This window comes from Dermatophagoides farinae, chromosome 9, assembly GCF_024713945.1.
Source record: "Dermatophagoides farinae isolate YC_2012a chromosome 9, ASM2471394v1, whole genome shotgun sequence".
Lineage (NCBI taxonomy): Eukaryota > Metazoa > Arthropoda > Arachnida > Sarcoptiformes > Pyroglyphidae > Dermatophagoides > Dermatophagoides farinae.
This window is the reverse complement of record NC_134685.1, coordinates 2,992,275-3,010,454: the sequence shown is the minus strand read 5'-3', so window position 1 is coordinate 3,010,454 and position 18,180 is coordinate 2,992,275. Positions and strand designations below refer to the sequence as shown.

Here is an 18,180-nt window from a genome sequence, read left to right as displayed (position 1 = left end):
TTGTGATGGTTGAAATGAATCAATTGTAGCCATAACCATTAAAAAAAAATCTAACCAAAAAAAAATACGGTGTCGTGTGTTTATTGTGTGATGTTTGTTTGTGTGTGTGTGAATATTCTCTCATTTGGTTTGTTTTTGGTTCAATTTAATTGATATATCTCGACAGATTAATTCCATATTGGTCTTGGTGGTAGTATTCTAAACATTTTAGAATTCAAATGATAATATGGCCAATGGTTGGTTATTGTGTTGTAATTGTTTGCGGCCAATGGTTGCGGTGCAGAATTTAAGAATTTGATTCAATTACAATAATAATATTGTACAGTTTGAAATTTTAAATTTAAATTTATATAGATTATAATATGTTATTAATTTAATTAATCAATTACCAATTGTGATCATCATCATCATCATCATCGACAACATCCACATGATTTGATTTTTTTTTTGTAATTAAATTCAAAAAAAAAAAATTCGAACATTCGATTGAAAAACTATGAATGTGTGTTTAGTGTAAAAAAAAAAAAAAATTTTAATTCAACTTGTTGTCAGCCACCTGAAATAGTCTACTGATTTGATTGAGATTCATCATCATCATTATTATCATCATCAAAAAAAAAAATGTCAACAACATATGTAACAGATGAATCTGGTACAAAATTCATTGCCAGTTCACAAAGGCCAGATGGTTCATGGCGTAAAGCACGTCGTGTAAAAGATGGTTATGTACCACAAGAAGAAGTGCCAATCTATATGGCCAAAGGTAAACGTGAACAACAACAACAACAACATGAACAAAAAAGGCCTTCGAAACCATTATCGGCAGATGCTCAGGTTTGTTTGTTTTTGCATTCTGTAGATGAAAAATTGATCATTTTTTGTTTTGTTTTATCTTTTGTCATCAGCCATTTTATCATTTGCCTCGTATCGAAATGGAAATGCGTACAGTAACCTTGGAACCAGAAGTATTGACGCCATTGAATAAAACTTCCGGATCATCATCATCATCATCGAAAATATCATCAAAATCATCATCATCAACATTAATGCAACAATTTAATAATTTTGATTTTGATCAACAATTGGATCAAAATATTTACAATACATCATTATCAACAAATACATCAACAACATTATCTAATGAATGGAAAGTGGTCAAATCAAAAAACTCATTACAACAACAATCATCTAAAAATGATAATATCGTTGATGGTATATCATCTCAAATAGCTCAACAACAACAACAACAACAACAGCAGCAGAAACCAATGGCTGTAAATGAATGTGGTCAACCATTAGCCACTGATCCAGTTAAACGGCTAAGAAATTTGAAAAAGAAATTGAAAGAGATTGAAACATTGAAACAAAAAAATTTAGCAGAATTAGAAAAAGAACAATTACAAAAAATACAAAGATATGATGAAATTGTTGGCCAAATTGAACAAGTGACTAAATTATTGGAAGAACTTTGAATATATATGAACCATCACAATCCATTTTATGTATTTCGTTGTTGATGTCTTTGTTTTTAATTCATCATCAATCCATCCAAATTTTCATCTCTTGTTTTGCGTATATATATATATATGATGGGTCAGCATCATTTTATTTGTCCGGATTGTTTGATTTGTTTTTTTTTTATTTGTTTAATGAATGAATTCTCATTTCGTAAAAAAAAAAAAATATTTGTTTGAAATTATTCAACCCCAACCCCCCCGCATCATACACAACAAAAATTGATGATTTATATATTATTATTATGATTATTATCACCATTTTTGAATGAATCTTTTTATTTGTGAATAATAATAATAAAAAAAAATGAAATTTTTATTTGAATTTTTTTTTTGTATACAAAATTCGAATCTTGTTGTCATTGTCGTACTAGTGTTTATGAATGAAATGAAAAAAAAAATGGTTGTCATCATCACACCTTACTGCTACCTTTTTTTTTGAAGTACATGTACATTCGATGAATGAATAGTATTTGCTATTGATGGATTGACCTCGTTTGTGGCATGTTATGTGTGTATGAACTACCACCAACCACTACTGCAAAAACTATTTTCATCGGTATGTTATTACCCTGCAACAACAACAACAAGTATGGTAGTAGTCTTATAAGCGTTACTGTTGCTTTGATGTTCATGTTGATGATGATGATGATTGAACCTGGAAAAAAATAAAAATAAAAACAACTTTTTTTTGTTGTTGATCTTTGGATTCTTCTTCTTCTCTGTCTTCGTCTTCGTTTTGATTTTTGTTTATTTTTTCCTGACAAAAAGGGGAGGGGGGATAGCGATAGCGATAGTGTGGTGTTGAAGTACCGCTATCTCCGGAATAATTTTTTTTTTTCATTCATTCATTGAAAAAATATTTGTTGTTGTTGTTGTTGTTGTTGTTGGTCGAACAAGATTTTTTGGCTTCGTGGATCTGGTTTTTGATGATGATGATGATGATGATAATATAAACGCGCTTTATTATCATCATCGTTGACACGATCATCATCGTTGACACGAAAACGTCTATATCACAAACTTGTTGTTGTTGTTGTTATTGTGGTTATTGTGGTTGTGGTTGAAAATATCATCATCAACATTTTTCGTATATATTCACAATTTATCAATTTGGATCATCCATTTTTTTCTGTTTGTGTGTGTGTATGTCTATTTTCATTTTCAAAAAAAATTCGCCAGAATTCGACAATGATAAACATTGATTTTCATAATCATTCATCAATTTATTCAATGAAAAATATGATGATAATGATGATGAAAATTGAAAGAATTTTCTGTAAAACTTGACCATCATCACCAGCATCAACTTTTTCTTCTTCTTCATTTGATTTCATTGATCTTCAGATTTTTTTTTTTTTTTGAAATTCATTTCGTTTTGTGTAATTGAATTTTTTTGTTGTTGTTGTTTAAAAACCAAATAAAACAAAAAATGGAACAACAAAAATCGACTGCTGCTGCTGCTGCTGCTTCAGTTGTTGACTACCAACAAAAACAACTAGATGATGGTCAAAATGATGAAAATTCTGATACATCATTGAATAATAATGATGTAGTGGCTGCCAATAACAACGACGACGATGATGATGATTATTCACCAAAATCTGATTCAATAAATGGTTCAACAACTTCAATATCACCACCATCATCGTTGAAAACAGAACAGCCATTTTTGAATCGTCGAACACGTTCAATGATGAAAACAATCAATAAATTGGAAAATAATTCAAATGGTCATTCGACGTTAAAAGTAGAAAATAATGGTGAAATTGTTTCATCCGAGCCACAACAACAACAACAACCACCACCACCAACATTACAACAACAAGATGATGATTATGAATCAATAGTTATGGATGACGATGATGATGATGATTATGAACCAGAAGAATCAAAAGATTATGATGATGTTGATTATGTGATTGGTGGTGATGTTGATCGTACGGTACGTGCTTCCAGATCACAAAATTCATCCAATTCATCATCATCATCATTATCATCGTCGTCGTCATCGAAAAATAAGAAACGTAAATCATCAGCATCATCAACAAATGAAACGGGTAATAAACGTAGCCGTAAAAAATCGAAACCAAAAACAATCACTAAATCAACAAATGAAGAAAAAGCCACTAAATCAACAACAATGACAAAAAAATCGAAAACAAATTCAAATAAAACAAATTCAACGATGAATTCTATGAATCAAAATAATCAAAATTCATCATCATCATCATCAGGAATGACAAATAATTTTCGTCATCTATTTCAACCGAATGAACATGAATTTAAACAAATATTTCCACCAGAATTATTGACACGTTTATTTAAAATGACTATCGAATCGAATGCACCGGAATCACCAATCTGGACATTGATCAAGTAATAATCAATCAATATTTCATTTTTAATCATTTTATAATCGGATTTTTTATTTCGTGAATAGATTGGCACAAGTTTGTGAACATTGGCGACAATTAATCATAACAAGTCCAGCATTATGGTCAACAATTGATTTAAGTTCATTGTCGGAATCACGTTTTCCAATGGAAAGATTTCGACGTTTACATCAGGAAAATCGCCTTTTTCAATCAGTACAACATATTGATCTATCGAATTGGAAAGCCGATATGGCAAAGAAAATGTTGGAATTTTTAGCCGATTGTTCCCAATATGATCTCCATTCATTAAGCATTCGTCGTTGTCGTAATATAGCATCACCATTTCTTCAATCTGTTATTGCCCATGCGGGTAATCTTCGTCTATTGAATATATCCGGTATCACTGTATGTAATTATCATCGATTTATCACCAAAATTTTAATAAAATTTTTAAATTTTATTTCAGGCATCACAACAGCACAACTGCCAGAATCCATTCCAAACACCATCATTTAGACCATTGATTGAAAGATGTGGTGAATCATTACGTTCATTTTACATGTCAGAAAATATGATGACATCGTTTCCAACCTGTTTTTCAATGGTTTTGGTAAGAATTTTTTTTTTTTGCTTTTGTGATAATCGAATTTTTGTTGATGAAAAAAAATTCTTTTTTTTTATAGGAATCATGTCCAAATCTTGAAGTGTTGGACATATCAAACGTACATTCATTGGGATCTCGTTGTTCGACCATTCCGATCGATAAATTTCAACAGAGTTGCCCAAAAATGCGTATATTACGTGCAGCAAATATTGCATTTCAACCGATAAGCCTTGGATGTAACACTGATGGTTGGCCACGATTGGAAGAGCTTAGCATACCATTCAATGTTGATTATATGGTATCTGCTGGCCATACTGATCTTGTTATTGAACAGTTGACAAAATCATCGGAAAATCTAAAATTATTAGATATCCGTGGGTCACCAAGTATAACACCACGTGGTCTAGTTAAAATACCTGCATGGTCATTGAAACATTTGTCTATATCAAATTGTCCAAAAATGCAAGATGAAACACTTGGAATGGTCTTTCAAAAGGTAAGAATCAAAATTGAATCATTTTTCTCATTTTTATTTCATAAATTTTCTATTTTGTCATTCCATAAATTCAACAGTGGAATAGATCATTGATTGATGTTGATCTTTCGTGGAATAAATCTGAATCCTGTATGGATGAATGTGTCCGTTCAATTTGTGATGTACCATCTGAGGATGTTAAATTACGTACTATTGATCTACGTGGATCAGCAATATCATTGGAATCATTAAGACGATTAATATTACATTGTGGTGAACATTTAATATCAATTGATTTACAATCATGTCGTAGTCTACCACGTGGTATGAAACGTTTATTTCAAGGTGAAGAATTTCAACGTTTACGACAATTAATGTTGGATGGCCGTTGTGATGATTAAGATTTGAATCTATCTACTATCATCATCCATTTTCATGTGGCCTTTTTGTCATCAACAAGATTTATTTATATATTATCACATCTCGCTTTTCACCGGTGAAAATCATCATCATCATCATCATCAAAATAAATAATCAATTTTAACTTGTATGCGCTTGCATGCTATTATAGATCACATTTCTACTATTTTCATCTTCGTCTATACATTGAGATGATATTCGATTGAAAATGGAACAATCAATTCAATTGGTCATCAATTATATGGTAAAAACTTTATCAATTCATCATCATCAATTTATGTTGCAATCTTCATCATCATCATTGTCATCATCATATTCATTATATAATCAATATGTCCATACATTTATAAATATCGCCATTATTGATGATATATTATAATTATAATAATAATAATTTTAAATTGAAAACAATAAAAAATTTCATTAATTTTTTCAATGATTATCATTCGAAAGAATTTTTGTTTTTGTTTTGACTTAGGTATGGCCATCTATGGGCAAAAATTATCGCTATGTAAGCACGTGTTTTTGTCTGACAGAATATTTTGCTGCGTGAATTTATTTTTTTTTCATTGAAAAAAAATAAATAATGGGCAAGGTTTGTTTTAGAAATTGAAATTGATTATATTGGATTGTATTTTCTGTTTTTTTTTTTTGTTAGAAAAAATTACAAATAAAAATTACCCGATTGGATGAAAGAGAAATTGATTTTGATCTAATCAATTCAGAATTTCCATTCGCCAATGCAATAAGACGAATATTGTTGGCCGAAGTGCCAACAATGGCCATTGAAAAAATTCATCTTTATCGTAATACAACAGAATTGCCGGATTTTGCACTATGCCAACGATTAGGATTGATACCGATAAAAGCTGATGCTAGTGAATTTGAAATGAAAAATTCCTCTGAAGGTATGCATTCATTGATTCTTTTCATTCTCTAAAAAATTTTTTTTTTGTTACTCATAGATGAAGCAACCGATAGAAATACAATTCGTTTATCATTAGATGTTCAATGTCCAATTAATAATAATGGTGAAAATCTTCATGTTTATAGTGATTCAATAAAATGGCAACCTATTGGTGATCAAACAACGAGATTCGAATCCGAACCTATACGACCAGTTGATATGGACATTCTTTTGATGAAATTGGCACCAAGTCAACAAATTGATGCACAAATGGAATGTCATAAAGGCATTGGAAAAGATCATGCAAAATATTGTCCAGTTGCTGCATGTTTTTATCGATTTGTAACTGAATTTCATTTTGATCATGACAAACAACTTGAACATGGAGAACTGGAAATATTGAAAACATTTTTTCCGCCTGGATATTTAGATTTCAATGATATTGATACGACAAATGGATTTCCACGTATCATCAATAATCGTTTTAATCGTAGTGATTTTATAATGCAATCATGGGACAATCATCAATGTTTGAGGAAAAAAATTCAATTTGAAACAAAAACCAATACGCTTGCATGTAAGTTTGTATTTTTTTTTTTTTTTTTTTTTTTTTTTTTTTTTGGTCATCTGGAAATGTTTTTCTAAATGAAAATTTTCAAACTTCTAGTCACCATTGAATCGATTGGTGCAATCGATCCATCCGAATTGGTCATTCAATCTATTGATATATTAAAATCAAAATGTACAAAATTTCTTAAACATATCGAACGAAATAAATGATTTTATTTATATTATTTTTAATGAATAAAGACAATTTTTTTTTTAATTTTAATTTGATTATGATGATTATTATTGAATGATGACGGCAATTCTATCGATAACGATACCGATGACGCAAAGACATTCACAATGAGTTTGACATTTGCATAGAATTTTTGGCATTGATTGTATTCGCCACATACCAATATGATTAGCGCAGCCAGGACATTGTAATTGATAATCAATGTCCATATCCTTAATGGTTGTCACAATCATCCATGATAATGGTTCCACCAAGAAACGATTACAATCGATAATTTTTGAATTGGTTTTCGTTACAATTTTATTGATTGTAAAATCAAAATCGGATAATTTTACAGAATTTTTACCACCACCACCACCACCACCACCGGAAAGTTCCCGTAATTGTACACTTTTTCGAACCAATGAACGTATTGTTGTTCGATATTGAAATAAAAGTAAATTTGATTCTAATAGATGGATATTTTGAAAAAGTTTCATTGAACAACGTCGACATCGATACCATTGTTGTTGTTGTTGAATATTTAAATCCATCTGTTGTTGTTGTTGCTGCTGCTGTCGTTCATATTGTTGGATAATTGCAAAATATCTATCAATCATCTGATGTAAATGATCAATGGATAAAAATGGAAATATTGTCCTATAGAATAAATATTGACGAAATTCTTTATTACGAATATCCAAACGATAATTCATACGGCCAAACAGATTTAATTGATAAATAAATCCTTCATTTGGATTACACAATGGACGTTTTGTGCGTACGAATAACAATGTATCCTGTATGGATAGATGCCATTTGCTCAATAAATAGGCCATTACGATGGTAACACTACGTGAAACACCCATATGACAATGAATAAGAATATTTTCATGGCGTACATTAATGGCTTGATTAATGAATTGAATACAATCGATAAAAATGGTGAGTAAATCTTCAGTAGGATTATCACATTTTTCATAATGACGATTTTGTATATTATACAGATGAAATTTTGGCAATCCTTTTGTTTCATGTGAATTGGTAACACTCAAAACGTTTTTGATTTGTAATTCTTGTAATAATGATATATCTTTTGCATGATGTATATTGCCAAGATATAATTGTGATATAATCTTACTTGGACTGTTCATGATGATGATTTCATCGAATGACTCGAATTCGCCAATTCGAATTTTTTCCATTTTCAAGAATTCTGTTTATTCAAATTCCAGATCAACGATTGTTACCACCATTGAATTGGATATTATAATCAATTTATTACATGTAAGTTAAATTGAATTTTTTTTTTCTCCTGGTTTCTTATAAAAACTTTTACAATTTGTTCAAACATTCAGTTAGTTTTTTTTCCGATTGATTGATATTAGTGTAACAATATGTATAGTGAATTTTTGAAAATTATTAATCGTTTTATTATTGATATACATTTGGATGAACCACATGTTTTGCGACGATTATTTCCTGTCAATTGTGAATACATAAGACCATTATTGTTCACGAATAAAACACGACAATATGAAAATGGAATTGAAGAAAAATTACAAAGATATTTGCAAGAATTTTCAACCACCGACACCACCATCACCAAGGATGTAGAGGAAAATGAAGCTGAAAACAACAACAACAACAACAACGGCTACAATTCGATTGATTCGACAAAAGAAACATCATCATTGTCAATATATAAACTTATTGTTGAAATATTACGGTAAGTATTCTTTTCAAATTGGAAAACATTTTTTTCTTCATCATCACATTTTTCTTTCCTTTAACACATAGAAAATGTGAAGAATTCTATTGCCATAATAATGCCATAATTGGTCCATTAGTAGATGAATGGAAACATTTATTCAAAAATAACCTCAGATATTTAAATGATGATAGTTTTCATGAAAAAGAACGAATCCAACGATTTTTGGATGAATTTTGTCGTCATATTGGTGCATGGATAATTGTTGCCGATGATCATAAGAATCAATTCTTACGAATTAGTCATATGATTAGATGGATTTGTAGCCATATTCATATACCATATCGTGTACCCGTATCATCATTGTTTAACGATCATAATAATGATGATGATGATTATTACAATGATTGTCATCATCATGATTATTTTGCTTTACGTATATCCATATCGATTGTTTATCATTTAATTCAATATCGTATTTATTTACTTGATCACTTTTATCAATGTTTGGAGGAAATTCAAAAATTATCAATGAATTCGTCTATGATGAAATCGTGGCCACAATCATCATCCGGTCAGTTGATGAATATAAATCCAACAACTGCTACTACTACAAATACATAGTGTATGTAAAACAAGCAATCTATACATCCGGTTTTTTGTTGAGATAGACAGAAAACAAAAATTATTGTGAGATTTTTGGAACAAATTAAACGAAAACAACAACAATGGTTCAATCAAATTCTATCAAATGTTTCACACACACACACACACCCACCCACCACAACACCAAAGCATCTCCCGCCCCATTCTACCGGTTCATGATGATGATGATGATGATGGAAAATGATGAATATACGTACGTATACGTACGCACCACTTCACCTGCCATTTGAGATAAAAATTTACGTAAATCCTGTTCGTGTTGTCCTAGTTTACACACACACACACACACACACACAGATAGAGAGAGAGAGAGAGAGAGAGAACACCAAGGTCCACTAGGGTGACCGCCTAGGACCGTGAATTGACATCATCATCATTATTATGGATGAATGAACATCATGATTTTTTTTGTGTTTGTGTGTGTGTGTGACATGAAATGACCTGTTATATTTCATTTTCAAATTCAACAAAAATGTTCATTTTGTCAAAACTTGAAAAAGAGAGAGAGCAAGTGAATGTAAAAATGTGCAATGGAAAAAAATATTGTATTGTTTTCAATATATTCTCTCTTCCTATTCAAATGTGTTAAACGGATTTTCATATTTCATTCGAAAATCAACATTTTCTTGAATTCTGGCAAAATGAAAAAAAAATTTGCAGATTCGATTCGATTCGATTCCGGATTTTCACCATCATCATCATCATTATAAATGTGTGGTCACAACAACCACACACACACACACAACAAACACCATAATCATCACGAAAACATACATAAAATTCATTTCCCTTGAATATTGAAAATATTTCCACACACACACACACACCGGATGATCTACAATCATCATTATTATTAATAATAATAATAAGTGCCATAATTATTGTGGTAGTAGTAGCCAAACACACACACACGCACTCAAATATCAACTTGAATTTATCAAACCAACAAAATAACGTAAATGAAGCCATGATTATCATCACCATCATCAGCATCAGCAGCAGCATTATTATAACAAATTTCAGCAATCATCGAAAAATCGAAAAAAAACTGTAAATTGACGAATTTCAAACAACAAAAACGAAAAAAAAATCATTTGTTGTTTGTTTGTTTTTTTTTGTTATGTGGCTATTTGATTCGGTGAATTTTTTTTTCTTTTTTTTTTATTAGTTTTGATGTCGTTGTCGTCGATAGTGGCTGTATTTTTGAATTTGTGTGTGTGTGTGTTCGACTGCTGCTTTCTGCTGCTTTTCAATGTCAAGTTTTCAAGTTTTTGTTGTTGTTGTTGTTTTTTTGAAAATTTGAACATTTGTTAGCATCATCAACAATTTCAATCAATAATCTATCTATATATTTTTTTTGAATTATTTCAATTATGCAATATCATCAAATGATTATCATGATCACCATCATCATATGGATTCTCATCATTGCTGATGAAACATTGTCTGTTCACCATTTTCATGATGATAATCATCAAAATGATCGTTATATAATTGAATCACAATCATCATTGATTTCAAATACAAATGAAATCAGTATTTATATGCCATCATGGTCATCATCATTAATATCACCGAAAATTGTTCTATTATCACATCAAATGATTGGCGATACAATCGATATCCAAGCTGGTAGTACAATACATTTACGTTGTAATGGACAGAAAAAAATTTATTGGACATTTCCAAATAATAGAGTAAGTATTAATATTTCGAATGAATAGAATCTTAATTTTCATTCATTGACAAAAAAAATAGCTTGAAATATTTGAAAAATCAGCAAATGTCAGTATAATCAATAGCTGTGATTATGATGATGGCCGTGATGATGATCATGAAGAAATGACTAAAGCAGGCGACAACAAATCCAATAGTGATCATATGGATTTTATTGGATGGACCAATAAATGTCAAAGTGATGTTATTATCTATGATGCTCAATATTATATGACTGGTTATTATTCATGTCATTATAATGATAATGTTCAGAATCAACAACAGCAACAACAACAATCTGAATCAACTGAAATACACAATATGCCTATAGCAGCAATGGCTACAACATCAATTTATCCATCAAATGATAATTCAATGGATTCAATATTTATATTTATAAATGGTTTGTTGTTGTTTTTTTTTTTTTTTTGGATCATTCAATTAATCATCAAATGTGTGTGGTTCGTATATTATTTTTACAGATCCTGAACATTTAATTGTACCATATGAAAATGTTGAACAATACATGTTTTTAGCATTGTTTCAATCACATCCGGCAACGATACCATGCCGTCCAACATATTCAAATGCTAATGTTACACTTTGGAAAGAAAATGATTATCAACAAATACAGATCCATCCGAATGCATCATTAGGCATTACATATGATCCACGTAAAGGTTTCCATTTTGATTATCCACGTTGGGACAGTAGTGTATTGGAATGTCATTATCATATAAATACAAGTGATGGTCAAAAATATGAAGCCAAATCCACTATAAGTCTTCATTGGTCAAGTAAGTTCATTGTACTGCATATATTCTGCATTGTTTGTTTGTTTGTTTGTTTTATTCAAAATTTTTATCAGACAAAATCAATCAATCAATCAATATATAATGATTGTTAATAGTGTGAATCGATCATATCATATCATCAATATGAAAATTGTTAAAAATATAGATCAGAAAAAAAATTACCAAACATCAGTGGTACTAGGAGTGTGTGTGTGTATGTATGTGTGTTGTAGCGACGACGACGACGAAAATTTTCTGTCTCCAAAACCATTTCCGTTTTTTTTTGTCGCTTGTTTATATATCGAATGAATAATGACGTTCATTCGATTGTTGTTGTTGTTGTTGTTTGACCATTTCCATATTATGCATTTCGAAATGTACAGATTTCTCATAGCCAACTAATTGTTTAAGAAAAAGTCCTAATTTGAAGAGAAAAAAAAATTTCAAATTTTAAAAGATGAGATTATTTACACACAGAACATAGAAATATATTTACCAATATCATAAACATTTTGTCGTGGTTGATAATGATCAATCCAAATGGCAATCTTTATCTGATTATTACGATTACCACCAACAAGACCACAAATTCGTTCACAAATCATTGAATTTTGATATCCAACAATTAGCATACAGAATTCTGTCCACAATTCCATTGCATGATTTTTATATTCACCGGACATATCTTTATTTATAGTGAATACAAAACGGCCACCATTACGATTAAGTGGATCTTCCCAGATTGGTCTTATACCATATTTGAATAATGAATAATTACAACCATGATGTGTTTCAGTGAGCGGTATGACACGATCAAAAACACCCCAAAAACTTTCCACCGTTGAAAATGTGGCCACATCTATTTGTGAATGTTCCCAATCAAAATTTGGACCGAATTTTAGATACCAAAATGTCCAACTATTATGTAGACGATGTTCACCATCTTTTATTGGTATAATGTAATTTAATCGAATTTTTTCCATTCCAACTTTCATTTGATTTTCAATTTGGTCAACATCAGGATTATCACCATCTTGTTGTATTTTTAATGATTTTTGCTTGTTTTCTTTCAAATTCTGTTCATAATCACCATTGTTATTATCATTTATTATTGATTTCGAAATTGTTTTATTCTGTTGTTGTTGTTGTTGTTGATGATGAAAGTATTGTTGATGATGGTGGTTATGATGATGCTGGTGATGATGATGATGATGATGATGGGATCGAAAACTTTGATTCCGATGAAAATTCTGATGATGGTGATGATTACGATTATGAATCTGTCTTGTAACAATAGTGGATGATATTTGTTGTGGTTGTTGGACATTATTTGTTTGTAAATTCGACATTTTTTTTCTCGAGTAATGAATGATGATGAAATAGAAAAAAAATTTTGCGAAATATTTTCCTATAACTCACTCAATTTTCCCATAAAAATTTCCTATTCGAATTTATGCAAATTTTTTCTGTAATTTAATTTACATTTTGTTTTTTTGTTTTTTTTGTTTTGTTTAGTTCTACCAATCGAATTACATCCAATTATTGATGATACACAAGCTCGTCATATTTTCATCAACGATACGTTTACATTACGATGTTTTGTTCATATTGATATCGGTGTTATTATTGTTGTTGATTGGGATCATCCAAATAATAATCATCAACAACGGCATTCGGAAAGAATATTTAAATCAGCAGCCGAAACAACCAGACAATTAGTTAATAATAATAGTTATGATACGGTGGCGATTAATATAACAATAGTGAATGCAACAAAAGAAGATGAAGGTCTTTATCGTTGTAATGCTACCGATGGTAATGGCCGAACATTTTCGGCCACCAAACGTATTGTTATATTTGGTATGTTTGTTTGTCTGTTTTGTTTATTTTTGAAAATTTTGATAATTTCATTTTTGTTTTGTTCTCAATAGATGAACATCTTGTATCATCGATAAATTTTACAACCGATTTTCATACACCAATCATTGGTGAATATGGCCATGATATTCAGTTTACCATTAATGCACAGGCATTTCCTGACATAAGTTTTATTGATCTTTTTTGGTATAAAGATGGTAATGAATTATCATCAATAAATACGAATAATTCACATATACAGATGAATTTAATGAATTTATTCAATGATAATCAAACACAAATCACTTTATATATGATTTCGGCTCGTCCATCTGATAGTGGTTTATATACACTTGTTGGCCAAACATCATGGTCATCACAACAACAACGACGAAATGAATCAATGACAAATATTTCCATTCCTGTTTATATTCAAGGCGATATAGAAATTTTAATTGAAAATCATCAAGATTTTTACCGGTTAAATCATTCATATGAATTATTATGTAAAAGTTATGGCTATCCAAGTCCATCAATACAATGGCAATGGCATCCATGTGAAACGGTTTATTCTTGTTTGAATGATGATGGTGATGATGATGATCAAATAACGAAAATTACATGGTTTAATATTACAACCTCATCATCAACAACAATCAATGATAACGATGCTAGAATTATTGAAATCGACGATGGAAATGAAACTACTAAAGTTTCATACCTAAATATGGCTCGATTATCATTGAAAGCTCGACAATCTGGTGTTTATCGATGTTTCTCTTCGTTGCGCCACATGAATGATACAATCATGAAACATCAGGAAATTCCATTCATCGTAATGGATGCTGAAGATTTATTTGAAATCCGACCATCAACAGATGAACCAACCGTTAATGATACAATAATACTAACATGTAAAGCTAGTGTTTATCGGTATTCACAATTATGGTGGGTCAATACTCGATTAGATACTGATATTATCAATCCGATTAACGTGAATACAATGTTGGAACAGAAAAATCAATCCACATCCGATCCATTGATTGAATCAATGAATTTATCCAATGATCAAAATGAATATTCCCTTAGTTCAACATTAACATTATCATCTGTTACATTGAATCATAGTTCATTATTTACATGTGAAGCTGTTCTTCTGTTTGATGCACTCAAAACGGAACGAAAAGAATTCTTTTTGAATGTTAAAGAAATTACACCGCCAATAATTATTGAAACGAATATGAATGAATCGATTATTGAAGCGGAATATAATTCACAAACAGAATTACGTTGTTACATTGAAGGAAGGCCACGACCACAGCTTGAATGGTATCGAAATGATCAACCACTTCTAATGGATCATCATGATTCAGGTGTAAGATTGTATGATAAAGGTCAACGTATTGTTTTCACAAGATTATTGGCAAAAGATTCAGGCCTTTATGTTTGTCGTGGTAGAAATCGTGGTGGTGAAGTTACCTGTGCTGTTTTACTAAAAGTAACCGGGAATATGGATCAAACATCAATAGATCTTTTACCCATTGTTGTTTATTCAATAATGGGTGCCATCACTATTATAATGGCCTGTTTGATTGGTAAACGTATCCGTGATGAAAAACTACAACGACGTGAATTGGAATTTTTTTCAAAAACGCTATTCGAACAAGGACAGATGCAATTATTCAATCCAGATATGCCATTAGATGAACAGATTGATCTATTGCCATATGATTCTCGTTTTGAATTTCCTAAAGAACGACTTATATTGGGCCGAACATTAGGTCAAGGTGCATTTGGCCGAGTGGTGAAAGCACAGGCAATTGGCCTAGATGAATCGGATGAATCAGAATCAACAACTGTGGCTGTAAAAATGCTTAAAGAACGTGCCGATTCTAATCAACGTAAAGCATTGATGGCAGAATTAAAAATACTGATACATTTGGGTAGACATTTGAATATTGTCAATCTATTGGGTGCTGTAACAAAAAACCTGGTCAAAGGAGAATTATTGGTCATTGTTGAGTATTGTCAATTTGGGAATCTAAGACATTATCTTATTGCTAATCGTGATAATTTCATCAATCAATTAAATCCATTGACTGGGAAGGTGGATCGATCGATTATTCGTATAAATAATAATGGCATTCAACAATCGTAAGTATATATCAATTTTAATTTACATTTGTTTTCATTTATTTATTTCGATTATTTATCTAGTGTTTTATATCAAAATGTTGATATTCTAACACCACATACACCAGATTCACCAAGTAATAAGGAACGTTTTGATTATTTTATTGCCAATAATGGTAATGGTTCTGCGGCTATGGCTGGTATTAGTTATGTTGATCTATTAAATCGACAAATGGCAAACACTAGTAGTAATAATGGTGGTGTTGATTATATCAATACAGCAATAACGAATCCAATCATTACCACCACCAATATTAATGGCATTGTTAATGTATCGAGTACAGGTGTTGCATATTATAATAATAATTATGGTAGTCCCGGTATTTGTAATAAAAATTTCAGCGTTGTTGGAAATGGTCAATCTAAACGTCCGTCATCATCATCATCATCGAATCGTTTTCAACGACAATGGTCATCAATATCACAACGACGACAAGGTCGTACAGTCACTACATCCGATTTGATTTGTTGGGCATTTCAATGTTCCAGAGGTATGGATTATCTTACTATGCGAAAGGTATGTCAAGTTTATATATATGTGTGTGTGTGTGTTATTCAAAGATTTATTTGACCCGTATTTTTTTCATACATCCAGCTGATACATCGAGATTTAGCTGCACGTAATGTATTGTTAGCAAGTAATAATGTAGTGAAAATTTGTGATTTTGGCCTCGCAAAAGATGTTTATAAATATGATAATTATATCAAAAAAGATGATGGTCCATTACCGATTAAATGGATGGCTATTGAATCGATAAGTGATAAAATTTTCACATCTAAAAGTGATGTATGGTCATATGGAATATTATTATGGGAATTGTTTACATTGGGCAAAACACCATATCCTGGAGTGGAGATTGATGAAGAATTTTATAAACGATTAAAAAATGGTTATCGTATGGAAAAACCGGATTATGCAAGTGAAGAAATGTAAGTCAATTATTTCTTTTTTGCTGATTATTGAATTCTTATTTTATTAATTATCATCATTGATTCATTTGTTAGTTATGAATTAATGTTACAATGTTGGAATGCTAATCCAAATGATCGGCCAGATTTTGCCGATATAGCCGATTTGGTTGGTGAAATGTTGGATGATAAAACGAAAAAGCATTATATCGAATTAAACAATCCATATCTTGAGATGAATGAACAGATATTGGGAACAAGTGATTATCTTAAAATGTCATCAAATAATAGTAATGGTAATGGTGTTGGTTGTGAACAATCGATAATGGTCAATAATGAAGATAATCCAATCACAACAATAACAACAACAATGATTGATGAATGTGAATATGAAACAAATATTTCACAATTAATAATGGATAATAATCGTAATCATCAACATCAACACAATCAACAACATTCAGGATCGAATGAAAAAACATCGATTATAATGGCCAATCAGAATTCCAATAATAATGTTGTTATTGAGGACAATAATAAGCCATCATCATCATCATCATCATCAATCATAAAAATGAATAATAACAACAACAACAACAATGATGATGATCATGTTGGTTGTGATGACGATGGTGACAATATAATCGAAATGTCCATTTTAGAACGTTCATTAACAGAAACATCATCAAATCATCATGATGATATAATGATGATGAATATTACTGCAAAACATAATGGCCATCACCATCATCATCATTTTAATAATAAAGATGTTCGGATGACAACAACAACAACAACAACAACGAAGAATTTGATCTATGATAATCTGACTACTGTTTAAATTAATCCATTTATGAATATTTATTGATATTTCTAGTCTTTTTCTTTTCTTATTCATCAATCCTTTTCACATTTGTATATAGTAATAATATTCTCGTGTTATCATAAATAAAGAATGAAAAATAAATTAGAAAAAAAAAATCTGAAAATAATTGTCATATTGCTCACCAGTGGGCGCGATTGAAATGGAATTAGGTGTTGGGTTTGTGTTTTTGCTGTTGATGAAAAAAAAATTATGTGAAAAAAAAGATTACATTATTTGCTGGTTCAAAGGTTACGAATCGAATCAATCGATCGATCGAACGAATGAATGAATGAATTTGTATTGTATTTTGATTTGATTTGATTTTTAATCGTGGGTCTTGTTTATTGTTGTTGTTTTTTCACATGCTGCTGATCATCATCATCATCATTA

General features: G+C 30.5%; 7 protein-coding genes across 7 annotated transcripts; 5 read left to right on the top strand and 2 right to left on the bottom strand.

Annotated features, from left to right (window-relative positions):
• The first annotated feature begins 82 nt into the window (after nt 1-82).
• Nucleotides 83-1,839, top strand: LOC124497535 (uncharacterized). Its single transcript, XM_047061198.2, has 2 exons — nt 83-834; nt 906-1,839. The coding sequence occupies exons 1-2, from the start codon at nt 622-624 to the stop codon at nt 1,470-1,472; spliced, it is 780 nt and encodes a 259-aa protein (XP_046917154.1). The 5' UTR covers nt 83-621; the 3' UTR covers nt 1,473-1,839.
• A 325-nt stretch (nt 1,840-2,164) lies between these two features.
• Fbl6 (F-box and leucine-rich repeat protein 6) lies at nt 2,165-5,843 on the top strand. The gene is made up of 5 exons (XM_047061171.2): nt 2,165-3,893; nt 3,958-4,297; nt 4,359-4,502; nt 4,576-4,992; nt 5,070-5,843. The coding sequence occupies exons 1-5, from the start codon at nt 2,947-2,949 to the stop codon at nt 5,370-5,372; spliced, it is 2,151 nt and encodes a 716-aa protein (XP_046917127.2). The 5' UTR covers nt 2,165-2,946; the 3' UTR covers nt 5,373-5,843.
• A 51-nt stretch (nt 5,844-5,894) lies between these two features.
• On the top strand, nt 5,895-7,092 carry LOC124497529 (DNA-directed RNA polymerases I and III subunit RPAC1). Its single transcript, XM_047061191.2, has 4 exons — nt 5,895-5,986; nt 6,050-6,299; nt 6,357-6,875; nt 6,966-7,092. The coding sequence occupies exons 1-4, from the start codon at nt 5,978-5,980 to the stop codon at nt 7,076-7,078; spliced, it is 891 nt and encodes a 296-aa protein (XP_046917147.2). The 5' UTR covers nt 5,895-5,977; the 3' UTR covers nt 7,079-7,092.
• Nucleotides 7,062-8,307, bottom strand: LOC124497526 (dual specificity protein phosphatase 12). The gene has a single exon (XM_047061188.2). It carries the CDS (start codon nt 8,282-8,284, stop codon nt 7,148-7,150), a length of 1,137 nt encoding a protein of 378 aa, XP_046917144.2. The 5' UTR covers nt 8,285-8,307; the 3' UTR covers nt 7,062-7,147.
• A 156-nt stretch (nt 8,308-8,463) lies between these two features.
• On the top strand, nt 8,464-10,504 carry LOC124497532 (uncharacterized). Its single transcript, XM_047061193.2, has 2 exons — nt 8,464-8,808; nt 8,880-10,504. The coding sequence occupies exons 1-2, from the start codon at nt 8,477-8,479 to the stop codon at nt 9,412-9,414; spliced, it is 867 nt and encodes a 288-aa protein (XP_046917149.2). The 5' UTR covers nt 8,464-8,476; the 3' UTR covers nt 9,415-10,504.
• A 32-nt stretch (nt 10,505-10,536) lies between these two features.
• On the top strand, nt 10,537-17,906 carry LOC124497508 (vascular endothelial growth factor receptor kdr-like). The gene is made up of 8 exons (XM_047061165.2): nt 10,537-11,153; nt 11,215-11,575; nt 11,655-11,969; nt 13,482-13,826; nt 13,898-15,977; nt 16,041-16,533; nt 16,612-16,946; nt 17,022-17,906. Exons 1-8 carry the CDS (start codon nt 10,830-10,832, stop codon nt 17,764-17,766), a joined length of 4,998 nt encoding a protein of 1,665 aa, XP_046917121.2. The 5' UTR covers nt 10,537-10,829; the 3' UTR covers nt 17,767-17,906.
• LOC124497538 (eukaryotic translation initiation factor 4E1-like) lies at nt 11,993-13,348 on the bottom strand. The gene is made up of 2 exons (XM_047061202.2): nt 12,463-13,348; nt 11,993-12,385 (listed from the first exon to the last, which is right to left on the bottom strand). Exons 1-2 carry the CDS (start codon nt 13,313-13,315, stop codon nt 12,261-12,263), a joined length of 978 nt encoding a protein of 325 aa, XP_046917158.2. The 5' UTR covers nt 13,316-13,348; the 3' UTR covers nt 11,993-12,260.
• Nucleotides 17,907-18,180: the final 274 nt, after the last annotated feature.